Genomic DNA, 18,255 nt, shown 5'->3' on the forward strand with positions numbered 1-18,255 from the left:
TAACTTAAATATCATATGCCTATCATTAGAACAAAATAAAATGATTTGGAACATTCTGAATACACACACACACACATTCCAACTTTTCCTGAATACCCATTGATTGAATAGATGTAAGCAAAACAGGCAAATAGGTCAGAAGCTACCTAGAATATGTATGTATTCATTCTTGTTTGCCCTATATTTTTAGGACCAGATCTTTCTAAAGAGCCTCTACTACTGTGCACATGTCCCCTTTTATAATAGGAGAATTGTTGATTTCTTTTCTTTTTTTTTTTTAAAGATTTATTTATTAATTATGTATACAGTGCTCTGTCTGCGTGTATCCCTGCAGGCCAGAAGGGGGCACCAGATCTCATGATAGATGGTTGTGAGCCACCATGTGGTTGCTGGGAATTGAACTCAGGACCTTTGGAAGAGCAGCCAATGTTCTTAACCTCTGAGCCATCTCCCCAGCCCATGATTTCTTAATATACCTAGGTCAGTGTATCTTTAAGGACTTGTCTTTAAGATCACAGGGATTACATGGGTCTGATCAGGCTGTTACCTACTTTTGGACTTTCCAAGTTACATGGTCTTACTAAAGTGATTGTGTTCTACAGTCCTGACGTTTCTAGTAGGTTTCTTACATGTTATTTCCTAATTTTAAAAAATTGTGTTTGTTTTTAAGATGCAATTTATCTCACTGCTAAAAGGCACATTGCTAAAATCATCAGACATAAAATTCTTGTGGTTGGCCATGAATTAACATGGGGTAGGGGGCAAGAAAGGGTATTATTTTGGCTTACACTTCCACACCACACAGTCCATTGTTAAAAGAAGTAAGGGCAGGAACCCAAACAGGAACCTGGAGTCTTAAACTGAACCAGAGGCCATGGAGGAACACTGTTTACTGGCTTGCTCCTACTACATTGACTGAGGGGAAAAAATGTCCTACAGACTGCAGGCAATTTGATGGAGGCATTATGAATTAACATTTTGATACATTTCCTTTCTATAGTATTTATTTCCTTTAGATTTATATTTGGTTGTTTGTTTTTGAGATAGCTCTCTGTTGCCCATTGTAGCCTTGAATTCCCATTGATCTTTCTGCTTTAGCCTGATGACAGGTGTGAACCACCGTGCCTGACTTAGTAGATTTAAGTTCCATGTTATAACCTTTCTACTTAATCATGAGCTTCTCTTATATAGTTGTCTGCAATATTTTTAGCAGCTATGTAGTCCATTTAAAAAACAATTCTGGAGCTGGAGAGATAACAGTTAAGATCACTGCTTCCCAGTACCCACATGGTGGTTCACAACCATCCATAACTCTAGCTCCAGGGGATCTGATGACTTCTTCTGGTCTCCTTGGGCCCCAGGTCTGCATGGGATGTGCATACATACATTTCAACAAAACATACGTAAAATAATTAGATTTTAAAATTTAAAACAGCCCTATTTGGGGCTTTTGGTACTTTATGATTTTTCACTATTATACATACTCATGCAGTATAGATTTGTAGTTAAATGTTTTTGTGCATCCTTAAAACTTTGGCTGAATTCCCAGAAGTGGAATTCCTTTTTTTCTAGAACTAGAGTCTGCTGGTGAGTTTTTACATCCTGAGGTATAAAAAAACATTACATACTTAACTGCCAATAAAGGATTTGAAATCCTTATGAAAGGAAAGAAAAAAGCTTTTTGTTTTGGCTTAAGTTGCTTATATATGTAACAGGGATTGTGGGCCAGTTGTATCTAAAGATATTTTTTACCCTCTCTATCTCATAGCCCATACCTGTCAATTAGCATAACATAACTCCAGTGCTTTTACACCAGGTATCTTGCATACTCTTTGTCCAATATTTTGTATGTCTAATAATATAGAACTCTAGATCTTCAACTTTATGTTCTCACTGCTTTGGGGTTTTTCTTTTCAGATCTTAAAGCAGAAAATTGAAAACATGAAAGTAGACAGAACTAAACTGAAAAAGACACCTACTGAGGCTGTGAGTATCCAAGTTTGTTTTGCCTGTTTTCTTCATTTCAGGAAAAAAAAATCGTTGTGACCAATTCAGCCATTCTGTTCTTCCAAAAAATATGTCCAGCATTTAGAAAGTGTTACTACAGCAACTTATGAGGCTAGAAGAAATAGCTCTGTGGTAGAGTGCTTGCCTGGCATGCATGAGGCCTTTGGTTCCATCCTGAACACTACAAAAGTGTACTACTTTGCCTTTTGAACTTCTTTTGATTAAAAGTTAGTAGCTTTGTGGAAAAGGAATAGTGAAAGTACTTTATAGATGTGGGTCCCTAAAATGGATTCTCAGGCCACAGTATAAGCATTGAAAGACAGTATGACAATGGAAAAAGGAGATGTAAAATCAAATTTTACTATAGCTATTAGAACTCAGGGTTTTTTCTTTGGTTTAGAAAACAAAAATGGGGGGCTGGAGAGATGGCTCAGAGGTTAAGAGCACTGGCTGTTCTTCCAGAGGTCCTGAGTTCAGTTCCCAGCAACCACATGGTGGCTCATAACCATCCATAATGAGATCTGGTGCCCTCTTCTGGCCTGCAAGCCTACATGTAGGCAGAATACTGTATACATAATAAATAAATAAATAAATCTTTTAAAAGAAAAAAGAAAACAACAAAAATGGCAAGTTTGTTGACTTTTTATTAGTCTTTTATCTTTTGTATTTTGACATTGGACTATTTGTGGATTTTACTAAAAGTTGTATATTGAACATACTAATTTTCTTACTGTACAGATGTTTTCATTTGATTTTGTTTCTGATGTGTTCTGGCATCTATAAATTTTGATGACTGTACTATAATATAATTTGAAAGTGAATAAAAAATTTTAAGGAGTTAATATTTGAAAAATTAGACAGTTCCATCAGTGTAAGAATCTACTTATATGAGAATGGAAAATCAGGACAATCTAGAGTACACAAGAACTTAATAGAGTGATTATATGTTGTGGGAAAGAACAGTATTAGTCAATAAAATGTGCCAAGACAATTACCTTTTATTTGGGTGGGATGGTACGGGGGACTGTTTACTGAAGTAAATTGTAGATAAGTCGTCAAAATCAGATATTTTTGAAAGAAATTATAGGAGAAGTAGAACATACAGGTGAATGTTTACCTTGTCTTAGGTGGGGATTGCCCTTCCAAGCATTAAAGCAAAGGACAAAAAACCAAAATGGAAATGTAAAATACCATATCCAAAATAAAAGGACACATGACAATAGCCATTCTAACAGGTATGAGGTAATATCTCATTATGATTTTGATTTGCATTTCCCTGATTATTAGTGATGTTGAGTACCTTTGTATGTGCCATTTGGCCATTTATATGTCTTTGGAGAAAAGTCTTCAAATTCCTTTGCCCACTTTAAAATTGGGTTATTTGGGGTTTTTTCACCATAAAGTTGAAGAAGTTTCTTATATATTTTTAATTAATCCCCAGAAGAATGAAAGTGAAATAACTTAATCACAGAGGAACAAATACTGTGTGGTTCCTCTAGTACGGGGCATATAAACTAGTCGAAGGTATGTAAGTAGGTAGCAGAATGAATGGTGGTTATCAGGGGAGGGAATGGGGGAATTGTTCTATGGCTTTGTATTATTTAATTATACAAATGAGTAAAAGCTGGGTGTGGTGGCTCATGCCTATACGAGAACTACAAGTTCAGGGGCAGTCTGGGCTACATAGTGATACCCTATTTGAAAAGAAAAAGAGTAAGTTTCAGAACTTAGAGTTACGGGTAAATTATATGTACTTAAGAATTTTGTTGAAGATAAACTTCATGTTAAGTGTTCTTAACACATACAGAGGGCCACAAGGAAACTTGGGTAGTATGTTTTTCACCTGGAATATGGTGAAGGTAATATGAGTGTATGCATCCATCTAAACTCACTACATTATGTTAATTATGTGCTGTTTTTATATGCCACTTTATACCCCAATTAAGCTCAGTTGTGTGGGAGAGTCATGGGATATGAAAAGCTGGAGAAAATATTTGTAACCCAAAATAGTTAATATCTTTTATGCTAAGTCAATAGAAGAAATGAATATCCCAATGACAAAATGGGCATTAAACCTTTCAGAGAAGGAACAAAGCCAGTAAACTAGAAAGAATCGATCTTACAGGTGATCAGAGAAATGCAAATTTTATTTTTTATGCTAAGTGAATTATAAGGTTCTAATAGTCACTCAAATGAATTTCCTAGCTTCTATCAGATTACTTAGAATATAAAGTCACTGACTAGATGTGTTTTAAGGCTTGAGTTGCCTGTTGTACTCAAGCAGTGTAGATTACCCAGTTTCTTAAACTGGTGTCAGTACTAGGTTGTATTTTTAAGATTTTTTTTAAAAAAAAACTTGCCGGGCGGTGGTGTCGCACGCCTTTAATCCCAGCACTCGGGAGGCAGAGGCAGGCGGATCTCTGTGTGTTCGAGCCCAGCCTGGGCTACAGAGTGAGTTCTAGGACAGGCTCCAAAGCTACACAGAGAAACCCTGTCTCGAAAAACAAAACAAAACGAAAACAAAAACAAACAAACCAAAAAAAAACCTTGATCATTTAGTATATTGGCAACATTGCAAAGAATTTCCCCACTAGGTTTGATATCAATGGGAACAAATTCATGTAAGCTCTGGTAGCTAGTGTGCAGCTTTGAACTGACAGATGACTTGTCTTTTCCTATGAGTGGGGACAATCACACTTGGTTTGCATATATGTAGCATAGAAAGGGAGGAATGATGCTATATTAAGGCTAAGTAAATTTTATGACCAGAAAACACAAGCACCTTAGGTGATTTAAATGTGTGTCAGAGATGAACCTTGTGAAAAGTGGGTTTCGAGGTGGGACTATCACATCTATGTTTCTTCGGGTCCATGAGATGGCTCATCAGGTAAAAGCTCTTGGCGTTTAAGCTCATTGAGCTGAGTTCAGCTCCTAGAGTCACATAAGGTGGAGAGAACCAATTCTGCATTGTTGTCCCCTCCCTCCCTCCCTTCCTTCCTTCCTTCCTTCTTCCCTCCCTCCCTCCCTCCCTCCCTCCTCTTTACTTCCCTCTCATTGAACAAGAACAATGATGACAACTTTTTTTTGCGGGGGGGGGGGGGGGGGGGGGGGTTCGAGACAGAATTTCTCTGTGTAGCTTTGCGCCTTTCCTGGAACTTACTCTGTAGCCCAGGCTGGCCTCAAACTCGTAGAGATACGCCTGCCTCTGCCTCTTCCTCCCAAGTGCTGAGATTAAAGGCATGCGCCACCACCATCCCACCCCGATGATAATTTTTTTAAAGAAGTTTCTCAATCACAAGTCTAAGGGATGTTGGAAAGTTTCTTTGAAAATGAGAGACAAGGGCCAGATGTATATCTGGTACAAGATTTTAAATCTCAACACTTGGGAGGCAGAGGCAGGTGGATCTCTTGAGTTCAAGACCAACTTGGTCTACATAGGACACCCTGTCTCAAAAAACAAGTGGGGGAGGGGAGAGAAAGAGAAAACAAGAGACAGTTGCTTTATTTTGTTCCATATACCACAAAGAAAGAGAAACATGTGATACTTTAGTTTGGGAACTAACATTTATGTATACTATTACAGTCTACTCCTTGGTAGCCTCCAAAGCATTCAGTAGGCAACAATGTAATGCTAGTGAGGTTGAGGTCTAGGAAAGATGGCAAAAGGTCAGGCGAGCTACCCTTCTGTTTGTAAGGCTTGTCCCAGTAGACCCAGTTATCTCACTCACTTAAAAAGTGTATTTGGCATGATGCCAAGCAGAGTCTTTGGCAAGCCCCAAGTCAGTCACAGGCAAGATCTTAGTTTAGCAAAGGCTGTAGTATCTTTTGCCAACAACTATATTGCATTCAAGCAGCTTCTGGCTTGGGTACCAGGTTTGTGAGAGATTAAATGCCATGTAATGTGGACATACCAAGTTATTACAGGACCCAAGTGTTAACCACAAAATGGGTATTACCTAACCCACTGAATCATAAAAGTGGATTTGCCTATCTGTATGCCATTAGAAATTTAAATAGATGTGTTTGATACTAGATCCAAGTAAATAGAGAAGGAAAGGGACAGATGAACTTTGTGGACAGGTGACTCCAAATTCATCATGTTTTCTGTTGTTTCTCTTACGGCCTATATTAATAAAAAGGCTGGGGGAAGGGGGTCAAGCCTGGTTTGCGGAAAGATTTGGTGTTGATAGTTTTGCGTACATTTCATTATCACAAAAATTTGAGATAGATCCTAGCAAGGTTGGGAGTTTGTATTAAAGAAAACTGTCAAGCCGGGCGGTGGTGGCGCACGCCTTTAATCCCAGCACTCGGGAGGCAGAGCCAGGCGGATCTCTGTGAGTTCGAGGCCAGCCTGGACTACCAAGTGAGTCCCAGGAAAGGCGCAAAGCTACACAGAGAAACCCTCAAGAGATCCACCTGCCTCTGCCTCCCAAGTGTTGATTTAAAACCAAAAAAAAAAAAAAGAAAACTGTCTATATTTTTAAATAATATTATACTTGATGGGAATCCTCGGGGTTTCCTCCAGTTTTAGTTATTAAAAAAGCATTGTTGGATATCTAGGTGATTTGTTCATCTCTTGGATGAGGATACTCTGATTCAAAGAGACTGACTTTAATTCTGAATCCAATATTCTTTGTTTTTTTTAAAAAAAAAAAGCATGCTGTCTCAGTATTTAATCTCCTTTTGTGTGCACTCAATAAGTGGCAGGTACATGGACTGCCTCTCCAAGCTAGGTTATTAGGTCGTTTGTGTTTTTCTGGTAAGTAAATGGACAGTAAGTAGTAGGACTCACTCATAATCAGACAGCTTAGTAATCATAAAACCAAAAACAGAACATTTATTTGTTTGGTTCCAAAGGTAGCTCTATTTCCCTGACACCATTTGCAGAGTTAAATTAAAAAAAAATGACTACCTTTCCCAACTGTTGTCCATTAATAGAATGCTTCCCAGTCTCAGTCCCTATCCCATTTTTCCTTTCCACTTTCAGAACCTTTACTATAAATTCTCAATCTACTCCTTGATAATTGATAAATAGTCTTGTTTACTAGTACAAGAGTTCAGGAATGTATGGAAATGGGAACTCTTAAGAATTGAGTCTTAGTTTGCAAAGTTAAGAAGCTCTTTGTTCTTTTCTAATTCAAGGATTAACATTTTGTAGAAAAATAAACCAATGCTAGCCTTTTCCTTTAATTTATAAGGCTCTCTCTCTCTCTCTCTCTCTCTCTCTCTCTCTCTCTCTCTCTCTCTCTCTCTCTCTCTCTCTCTCTCATCTGACTCATTGTAACAATGCCAGATGTTCTAGTTTACCTTTTAGAGTATTTAATTCCCAGATTTTTTAATTCTGCTTTTAGTGCTGCCTTGCTTATTTCCTTTATTAATGTTGTCTGTGTACTTCTAAGTAGTTTGTCTGCATATACAGGTTTAAACAAATGCATAGTGGATTGTTGGGAATGAAAGTATTTCCCCTTGAGGTTTCTATTGTAATCCCAACTCACAGAGATCTAGTTTTTATATAAGGAAAAGTTGAATTGCTTTGTGGGCTTAAGGATTACTTTTCCATTCTTCTTTGTTTCTCCCTCATTCAAAAACACCTTTTGTGAATATTTGTTTGTTTTTCTTAGCCTGCAGACTGCAGAGCCTTAATAGACAAACTCAAAGTTTGTAATGATGAGCAACTCCTCTTGGAACTGCAGCAAATCAAAACATGGAACATTGGCAAGGTATGTAAACCCGTAACAACAGAAGACCAGGGCATATGTGTGCTTTGATAATAACAAGAGAAATCATAATGGAATAGCCTGAGTCTGTAGTCACTTAAAAATTTTTAGCATATGTGTATCATAGCTCTAGACCACTGGCATTTAACCTAGATTGTTGCCAAGAAAAATTTTGTGGATGTTTTGTTTTTTCAACATAAGGTTTCTCTGTGTGGCTTTGTGCCTTTCCTGCATCTCGTTTTGTAGACCAGTCTAGCCTCGAACTCACAGAGATCCGCCTGGCTCTGCCTCGCGAGTGCTGGGATTAAGGCGTGCGCCACCAACGCCCGGCTATTGCCAAGCAATTTTTAAAAGAAAAACAAATGTGTTGGGCTAGAGAGAATGTAGTTCAGCAGATAAAGGCACTTATTACTAAGTCTGGTGACTGAGTTTGATCCTTATGTCCCTCATAGTAGATGAAAAGAACCAATTCCCCCACAATTAATTGTCTCTTGACCTCTATATGCATGCTGTGGTACATGTACACCCACATAAATTGATGTTTCAAAAGTGGAAAAAAATTCTGTCTTAAAAAAACTACTCCAAAGTAACCATTCAGTGTTACTACCATTGTTTTTTGATGAAGTGTCTCACAGTATGGCCCAGGCTTGTCTTGGACTCTGGATCCTTCCACCTTAGTATGCTCAATTGTGAGATTACTAGAGTATACCTTTTCCCAGATGCTTTTATATTTTTATATCCTCTTTATCCTTCTCTGTAGTGTGAGTTATATCACTGGGTGGATCTGTTGGACCGCTTTGATGGAATTCTGGCAGATGCTGGACAAACAGTGGAGAATATGTCATGGATGCTTGTATGTGATAGGCCAGAAAAGGAACAGCTAAAAATGCTACTATTGGCTGTATTGAACTTCACAGCCTTGCTTATCGAGTACAGCTTTTCTCGGCATCTGTACAGTTCCATAGAGGTAAGTAGTCTGTTCTTAACTATAATGATATATATCTACAAACAAGGGAATTTCTATTTTTGATGGTTGGCTGCTTAACGTTTTCATTGTGGAGTTTCATTGTGTGTTTATCAGAATCAAAGATAATTATAAGGGTTGGAGGATTTAGCTTAGTAGTTGCCTAGTGTGTGTAGAGCCTTGGGTTGAATCTTCAGAACTACAAGGGGAAAGAGATATTAGTAAGACATTCGTTTGGCATAAATATTACTCATCTTTGAGTTGATGGGAAAAATTCTTATTTTATTCTTACGCTACCTTTCTAAGGTATAAGGAATATAGTACCTGTATTGAAGTATTTTATGGAATATTTAGTAACCTTTGTCTCAGATTATTAGAAGTCCCAAGTTATTCTTAAACTATTTAAAGTTTGATTTTATTAAGTTCGATTTCCTTATATTAACGTGCTTACATTTTTCAGTGTATTTTCTACTTTCCCAAACCCTTACCAAAACACGTACAGTCCTCACATAATATCTGTGAAGAGATTAGTTTCAGGACCCCTTCTGTATACCAAAATCTGTAGACTCTTTTTTTTTTTTTGTTTTTTGTTTTTTGTTTTTCGAGACAGGGTTTCTCTGTGTAGCTTTGTGCCTTTCCTGGAACTCACTTTGTAGCTGGCCTTGAACTCACAGAGATCCATCTGCCTCTGCCTCCCGAGTGCTGGGATTAAAGCCGTGCGCCACCACTGCCCGGCTAAATTCTGTAGACTCTTAAAGTTCCTTACTCAAAGTGGTGTATTTGCATGTAACCTACATATATCTCATAAATAATAAAAACTTAGCTCAGGATTATTTGTAATACCTATCACAATTAGTCACTTTTGTTCCTGTGACCAAATTCCTGACAAGAAACAACTTCAGGGAGGAAAGTTTTAGTTTATTTGGCTCACGGTTTAATAAATGAGGAGGAGGTGGCTCAGCGGTTAAGAGCACTAACTGATGTTCCAGAGGAACTGGGTTCAGTTCCCAGGTTGTCCATAGTCTGATCACATCAGGAAGCAAGAAATAGGGAGAAGGGGCTTCGTGACCCCTCTCCCTTTCCTTTTAAGAGATCACGTACGTGGCAAGAAACACTGCCTCCTTTCGGTCCTATAGCCCAAGGTGGAGCAAATACCACTACAGTTTAATGGAGCAGAGTTCATCCTTGCTAGGAAGGTGGCAGGCATCTCCACCATGGTAGGAGCTCATGACAGCTGTATACTACATTTTTGAGAATCAGGAGTCTATGCTAAGCTATAATAACGTTCAAGGCTCAACCCTAATGACCTACTTCTATAAGTTCTACAACCTTCCAAAATCAGTGCCACTAGCTGCTTACCAAGTGTTCAAACACAAGCCTGTGGGGGAACATTTCACATCCAAATTGTAACATGTAAGTTCAGTGTTAAAAGTTAACCTTGTCTTGGTAATACTGACTAAAAATGTATGAGAATGCACATTTTTGTTGAATGAATGGATGATGTGGGTGGGACTTAGTGATAGAGCCTACTATATACTATAAAGACTAAGGTGGACAGAGTGAGTAATCCATGGGTTTCTAAAATGGTCAAAAGGAGGCAGGAGAAATGGCTTAACAGTTAAGAGTAGTTCTTGCATAGGACCCAGGTTTTGATTCCCAGCACCCACATGGCAGCTCACAACTGTCTGTAGCTCCTGTTCCGAGGGACTTGACACCCTCACACAGACATACATGCAGGCAAAATACCAATGCACATGAAATAAAATAAAATTTTTTTAAAAATTAATGGTCAAAAGTAATATAAGAAGAAATTACTTTCTTTTAGCCCAACTTTTGAATTTTAATAATCAAAAGATTACCTTGGCAACATCCTGTTGTTTTTGTTTTGTTTTCCTAAAGAACCAGAACCAGAACAAATAAGTAAAAAGAAAGTGAGTTTGGACAAGAAATAGAATTAATGAACTAAAGGTCTTGTTCCAGCTCTTTCAAGTGGGGATGGGTAAATAGTCTTGATAATTAGATAGATGTGTTGCCCAAGGAAGTCCATGACCATTAAGATAGTCAACAAATAAAGCTCCTTTGATAATTTCCAACTCAATTACATACTGGTTTTAAATTTGGCCAATTAATTACTTGAATATGTTGGTGAATGTTTAAAAAAAACACAAAAGTCACTCAGATTACTCACAAACTTTAATAGTTTTATTTTGCATAATTACACACAGTTGTTGATAGCTTTAGCTTCTCTATGGTTTTTTTTAATTTATTATAAAGGAAATAAATAGCATAGAATTAGCATAGTTTCACAATACTTGGAAATATATTTTTTTGTTCTACATATGTATTATAACATTTCTACCTTGAAATCTTTCCTTATGTAGAGACACAGATCAAATTTTGAGCTGTAATTTACAGTTTTTACTTTTATTGCACTTTCTGTTTAGCTGTTCCTTGGATTACATATTGTAAGAGAGCTTAACTATATTTTTGTGTATTGTGGCTCAATAACTTGTTAGGTTTAATGTTGACATACATTATTAAACATTTTTAGCTTTTAGTGCCAAATGTCTGATGAGTTGAACTTTCTCCTTTTTTGTTCCTTTAGCATTTGACAACTTTATTGGCTTCCTCTGATATGCAAGTGGTGCTGGCAGTCCTTAACCTTCTATATGTATTTAGCAAAAGATCAAACTACATCACACGTCTTGGATCTGACAAGAGGACCCCACTACTGACAAGGCTGCAGCATTTGGCAGAGGTGAGTCTTGGGTGAAGACTGGAAAAACAAAGATCAGAGCATACCATTTCTTTAAATAGGCATTTCTTACTTTGTGAAAGTGAATGCAATCGTTAACTTTCTGGCTTAATTGAGTATAAGTATTTGGGACAGTGTAACAATAAAGTTTCAAAAAGTAGGAGTATTCTCAAGTATTAAGTAATTTTGAAGCCTTTTATTAATCTCTGCTCATGAAACAAAATCCTTTGCTCAAAACTGACATTAAAGAGCTACATGCTAAAAATATGAATCTTTGGTGAAAGATGTAAAGTTGGTAGAGTACTTGCTTAACATGCATAAACTGGGTGTGGTGTTGTATATCTATAATCCCAGCACTCCAGAGGATCAGAAATTGAAGGTAAATCCTTGCCTACATAGCAGTTTCAAGACCGTTTTAGGATATACAAGGCTCTGCCTCAAAGAAAGAACAAAAATCACAAATCTAAAATTATTGAAGAATAGTATAACTGTATAGCCACCATATAACGGTACACCCCTGTAAGTCCAGCACTTGGGCAACAGAAGCAGGAGGATACTTGGTTGTTGGTAAGCCTGAGTTGTACAGCAAAACTCTGTTTCACAGAGAAGTGGGAAGAAGTGGAAAGGCTGTTTCCATGGAGGAATAAACCAATTCTTTTTACTGTATAACCTTATATACTCTTATGTGAAAATTTTAAATACTGTCAAATTATGCCATCTGTGGTTGCCAGTTTTTTTGGTATTTGGGTAATTTTGCTATTTTTCTTATCATAAACATTTGTCATAGTAAATACTGTTGGTTCATGAATATTTGGGCCATAGTTGCTTTAAAAAAAATTTTTTTTTGAGACAGGGTTTCTCTATGTAACTGGAGCCTGTCCTGGAACTCAATCTGTACACTAGCCTGGCCTCACACTCACAGAGATCCTCCTGCCTCTGTACCCACCTCCCAAGTGCTGGGATTTAAGGCGTGTGCCACCATCCCCTCGCTAAAAATAGTTTTTTATGAATATTGGACCTCGTGCTATTCTTACTTAGCTTAATTCTTTCTTCACTGGTAACTCCTATATGTAAAAGTGTACTTCTTCCTGCTTAAGTTGGCTCTTTTCTGTAGAAGCTCTTTCTTTGGGTTGGGTTGATTACGGTTATTTAAGATAAGAATGTTGATACCTAAATTTTAATATATATTTTAATTTGTGGGATTATACATTCATTTTAATCAGATCAAATAACTTCATACTTTTCCATGGGATTTTTTTTTGTTGGTTAAGAGTACTGTTTAACTGCCATGTACTTGTGAAGTTTTTAAAAAAAATTTATTTTATGTATATGAGTGATCTGTCTTCATGAACACCAGAAGAGGGAATCAGATCCCATTATATATTGATGATTGTGAGCCACCGTATGGTTGCTGGGAGTTGAACTCAGGACCTCTGAAAGAGTAGCCAATGCTGAGCCATTTCTCTAGCTCCACTTGTAAATTTTTCAGATTACCTTTTGTGATGGATTTCTGAATTACAAACACCCCCCCCCCAGTGTAATGACATTTTCATTGGCAGAGATTTGGTTTAAATATATTAAGGGTGTAAGGGTTGTTTTGCTAAGGTCTATGGGCGGGAGTCTCTCTCTCTCTCTCTCTCTCTCTCTCTCTCTCTCTCTCTCTCTCTCTCTCTCTCTCTCCCTCTCTCCCTCCCCCCTCCCTCCCTCCCCCCTCCCCCATTTCCCTCCCTCTTCCCCCCCCCTCTTTTTTTTTTTAAAAAGAAATAGTCCTGTCTATCCTGGAACTCACTTTGTAGACCAGGCTGGCCTTGAACTCATAGAGATCCACATGCCTCTGCCTCTCAAGTGCTGAAATTAGAGGCTTGTGCCACCACTGCCCAGCTGGGAATTTTCAATATATATGTTCTATTCTATTATGTAGAATATATATTTTTTCATAAAAAAAGTTGTCTTCTGACCTCCATATACACACCATGCATGTGCTCACACAAACCCATCAAATAAATAAATAAATAAATAAATAAATAAATAAATAAATAAATAAATAAATAAATAAATAAATGTAATTAATAATATACTATTCTATTTCAATGTATATGTTCTATATGTCTATTAGGTCTAGTTGATTTGGCATTGTTCAGATTTTCAGTTTCCTTGTTTTTCTTTTTGCTAGTTACTGATATTTGCCCTGGGAATTAGAATTGATATCTTAATTTTCAAAATTGTACTTTAATACCAGCTCTCAACCACTGAGCTACATTGTGAGCTTCTCAATTTCTTTTTAATAGTATGCAGAAACTTTGATCTTATTTCTGTAGCTAGAGTTTTCCTGCCTGGCCCATAGTCAGGACAAATCTCTCTCACCCGCCAGTCCCACAGCCACTCAAACCCGACCAAGTAAACACAGAGACTTATATCGGTTACAAACTGTATGGCGGTGACAGGCTTCTTGCTAACTGTTCTTACAGCTTAAATTAATCCATTTCCATTAATCTATACCTTGCCACATGGCTCGTGGCTTACCGGCATCTTCACATGCTGTTTGTCATCGTGGCAGCTGGCAGTGTCTCTCTGACTCAGCCTTCCACTTCCCAGTTTTTTCTCCTCCTTGTCCCGCCTATACTTCCTGCCTGGCCACTGACCAATCAGTGATTTATTCATTGACCAATCAGCAACACATTTGACATACAGACCATCCCACAGCATATTTCTCTGTACCTTCTTACATTTTATTACTGTCCCCTTTACAAAGTACCATTTTTATACATAGTATGCACATCAACATAGATGTATAATTTTTGGCTTATGTAGTTAACCTTTTGAAGGCATCAAAGTTAGCTTTTGAACATCAAAATTAGAGAACACTGGGGAGATGGCTCACTGGAAAGTTCTTGCCCTACAAGCACAAGAACCTGAATTGAATCTCTAGAACCCACATAAAAATGCCAAGAAGCATTGGCTGGGTTTATAATCGTAGCACTGGGGATATAGAGACAGGTGGGAGGGGTTGGGGATTTAGTTTAGCTCAGTGGCAGAGCGCTTGCCTAGCAAGCCCAAGGCCCTGGGTTCAGTCCTCAGCTCTGAAAAAAAAGAGAGAGAGACAGGTGGATCGTCAGAGCTCACTGGACACTTAGCCAGATTTTGCTTGGTTAGTTCCAGGCCAGTGAAAGAGATGTTGTCTTATAGAAAACCAGGTAGATAGCACCTGAGGAACAATACCTACCCTTGACTTCTGGCCTCTGCGGGTATGTTAACCAGAACTGTATGCCTTGTCCCAGTAGGGTGGGGACTACTTATTCCATTTATCATTCAGTGTTTTCAACAAGTTCCTGCCCTTAGTAAAGTTCCAAATTAAGCAAACTAGCAGCAAGCCCTGAAATTTTTAGCTGGTCTTTCAGAGACCAGAGCAACCAATCACTTATTGCGTGAAGATTCATTGTCCTTACTCCAGATATGTGGACTATAGTTTACAGCTGCTGCATATAGGATAGGGTCGGGTAAGCTAAATATCCATTGATCCCGAATTGTTTCTTAATGCATTCCTACCTTTTGTTCTTTTTGTTATTTCCTGCTTTGCTGTTTTCATTATTTTCACTGTTATGAAAGTAGTTATTAATAGGCCAGTTGAGGAGGATAAGTAAAAATGTTTTAAGTAGTCTTTCTTAGTGTGTGTCTTTTTATTGCTGTGATAAAACACCACAACCAAGGCACCTTGTAAAAGAGACTTTATTTGGGGGCTCATGGTTCTAGATGGTTGAGTTCATGACCATCATGGCGGAAAGCATGGCAGTAGACAGGCATGGTGTTGGAGAAGTTACATCTTGATCTACAAGCACTAGGCAGAGAGAGTTAAGGTTGACAGGGGCTTTTGAAACCTCAAAGCCTACCCCTAGTTATTCCTCCAACAGGGCTACACCTCCTAATCCTTACCAAGTGTTGAAAGGTATAGGGGCCATTCTCATTCAAACCCCCACATTCTACTCCCTGGCCTCCTTAGGCTCGTGGCATTTAGTACAACTAAAAAAGTCCAGTGACTCAACGTAATCTCTTACTTGTTGCCCCCGATAAAGTTAAAATCATAAAACAGATGTCATTCTTCTAGCAAACAATGGCATAGACGCCCTAGGGGAGACCTTCCTTGCCTTGGAGGAGGTAGATTTGTGGGAAAGCTGGGAGGTTGGAAGAGGGAGGACAGGGGAATCCGTGTCTGATATGTAAAATTCAATTAATTATAAAATGAAAATATTTATAAAAGAAAAAGACTGAATATTAGGCATTCCAGATTCAAACATCCCCTTGAGGGCCAGAAATCAGCTCAGTAGGTGCTTCCTGCCAAGGCTAAAACCCAGAGTTTTATTCTCAGGACCCATGTGGTGGGAGAGAACTGACCCCAGAAAGTTGTCTTCTGTCTGACCTCCACATACACACCATGCATGTGCTCACACAAATCCATCAAACAAACAAACAAATAAATGTAATTTTAGAAAAAGAATATGTATTGCTGTTCTAAAAGGGAGGAAACACTGGACTGAAGCAAGGTAGAAGCCCATTAGGACAAACTCCCAAATCCTATCACGTGCTTTGTGTCAAAGAATGCTCTGCCTTGCCACCTTTGCTTACTGCAAACATACTTCTTTCTTTTGGTCTGGTTCTACTTTCTGTATGCAGCTTTCCCTGGCAGACATTCCACAGTTCCCTGCAGTGCCGTCTCCTGGACTCCATGCAGGGAGGGACTCCCCTGCCACAAGCCTGGCATCAGGAACTTTATTTAGCAATGTAGAAAGATTCTACAACCCTATTTCTCCTGTATCCTTTATAACCTTAAAGTCAGAACTTACATAGTTGGTGCTGCCAAGTTTGGCTGCCTGCTTGGTAGGATGGAGCCTGACCCATATTAAATTACATTTGCGTAAGATTTGATTTGTTGTTGCTTTTAGGAGCAGAAAATCCTTTAGGTCTTTTTCCTTTCACAAATTGCAGGATTAGGTGGATCTGGGGTCTTAGCCCAAGAGTATCACTTTCTCTATTCCGTTTTGCATCTGGCCTTTCCTTATCTCTTTCAGCACAAGTCTTGGCTACAACATTAAATTTCCTGGTGCTTTTTTTCTCTTCAAATTGTACATTTTATATTTCTTTTTGCCTTACTTGGTCTTTTCAATTGTAGGCCTGCATAAAAGTGATTGTTACAACCCCACAACAGAATCAATATTAGGATGTCTTAAAATTTTCTGTGTTTGAAATTAGTCCAGAACTTGAAAGTTTAGCCTCAGGGAGGTTCTTAGGAAAAGGACAAAAGGCAGCCAGCCACATTCTTCACCAAAATATCATAAGAATGGTCTTTAGTCTAGTTCCTAATATTGTTCTCTGTAACCTCTTGAGCTATGTCTCCATAGTCCACCTTGTTCTCAGTTCTATCTTCCAAGCTCCTGCTAGGAAAGGCACATAAGCCTTGCTTACAGTGTTCAACCACTTTGCTAGTCCAAAGTCCTAGAGTCTTCCACATTTTTCCAAATAACAGTGTGGTCAGTCTTGTCACAGCAATAGCCTACTTCCTGGTACCAACTTCTGTCAGTAACTTTTCAGTTGTTGTTATAGATAGTATGGCCAAGGCAACTTATGAAAGAAAGCATCTAATTTGGTGCTCATTATTCCATATGGTTAGAGTTTGTGACCAGCATGGTGAGCATGGCATCAAGTGGGCAGACATGGTGTTGGAGCAGTGGCTGAGAGCTTATATCTTGACTCACAATAAGGAGGCAAAGAGCCCTAACTGGGAATGGTGTGGGCTTTTAAAACTTTAAAGCCCATCCCTAGTGACACACCACCTCCCTCAACACCTCCTAATCCTTTCTAGACAATTACATCAACTGGGGACCAAGTATTCAACCATAGGCGCCTATGGTTGCTATTCTCATTTAAACCATCACAATATGGTTGTCACTAAAGAACTAAGGTATAATACCCTAAAAATATCCATTATGTGTTAAAAAAAGTCCTTCGTTTTCAAAATTGCTATCATCTTTTGGAGAAATAATAAAACACGACCCCCATTTTCTGTATTCCATGCTTCTGAGTTAATAAAGACTTCTAAGAAGCTTATTTCTCTAGTATTAGGTAGGTTTTTGTTTTGTTCACCAGTAGTGTTCTGTAATGGATATCTCTGTGAATGGCAGCTTCAGTGGTATATATTGTTTTATGTATTTACTGGAGAGATAGTGACATGTTTATATTTCTAAAGAAGGATTTCTAAAGAATGAGATTATAGAGAGAGCACCATGTTGTAGCCTTTCCTGGTAGAACACCAGATCAGTAGTGATTGGGACCCACATTGTATTTGTGAGAATTAAGTGAAGGCATTTGTATTTGAGCTGGGCAAGGCATGACTTACCTTAAGGCAAGTAGTAGCTTATTAAAACTCATGGTTGTAGCTAAGATGACTAGCAATGATTTAAATTTAAAAATATGCTGTTCTTGCCAGGTGTGGTGGAATGCATCCTTTAATGCCCGGAGGCAGAGTCAAGTGTACCTCTGAGTTCAAGGCCAGCCTGGTCTATATAGCAAGTTGTAGGCTATTCAGAGATGTACAGTTAGACCTTGCTCTTATTGTTAAAATTTTTGATATTTCAAAGGCCCGAGAAGATGCTGTAGTCTGGTCCAAAAGCAAAATTATATGGCTAGAATGTAGGGTTTGGAAGATACTAGTAATTGTGCTACTCATTGCCACAGGCACTTGTTTGAAAGCTTTTATACTTTGGTAGCAAAGTGTCTTAGTCGTTGTTTTATTGCTGTGATGAAACACCATGACCATGACC

The 18,255-nt window shown here is 38.2% G+C and overlaps 1 protein-coding gene across 15 annotated transcripts in view; it reads left to right on the forward strand.

Annotated features, from left to right (window-relative positions):
- Positions 1-18,255, forward strand: part of Huwe1 (HECT, UBA and WWE domain containing E3 ubiquitin protein ligase 1) — a 156,237-nt gene that overhangs the window by 41,221 nt on the left and 96,761 nt on the right. For 14 of the 15 annotated variants that reach the window (XM_052759166.1, XM_052759241.1, XM_052759080.1 and 11 more), the window contains 4 exons: positions 1,918-1,986; positions 7,629-7,727; positions 8,485-8,691; positions 11,294-11,446. In XM_052759166.1, the coding sequence (XP_052615126.1) occupies positions 1,942-1,986; positions 7,629-7,727; positions 8,485-8,691; positions 11,294-11,446 (504 nt within the window). In that variant the 5' untranslated portion in view covers positions 1,918-1,941. Of the gene's footprint in view, positions 1-1,917; positions 1,987-3,207; positions 3,243-7,628; positions 7,728-8,484; positions 8,692-11,293; positions 11,447-18,255 lie in introns of those variants that run through there. The other variant, XM_052759963.1, reaches the window with a different exon arrangement.

The sequence above is a fragment of the Peromyscus californicus genome, unplaced genomic scaffold (genome assembly GCF_007827085.1).
Source record: "Peromyscus californicus insignis strain IS unplaced genomic scaffold, ASM782708v3 Scaffold_10__1_contigs__length_136768540, whole genome shotgun sequence".
NCBI lineage: Eukaryota > Metazoa > Chordata > Mammalia > Rodentia > Cricetidae > Peromyscus > Peromyscus californicus.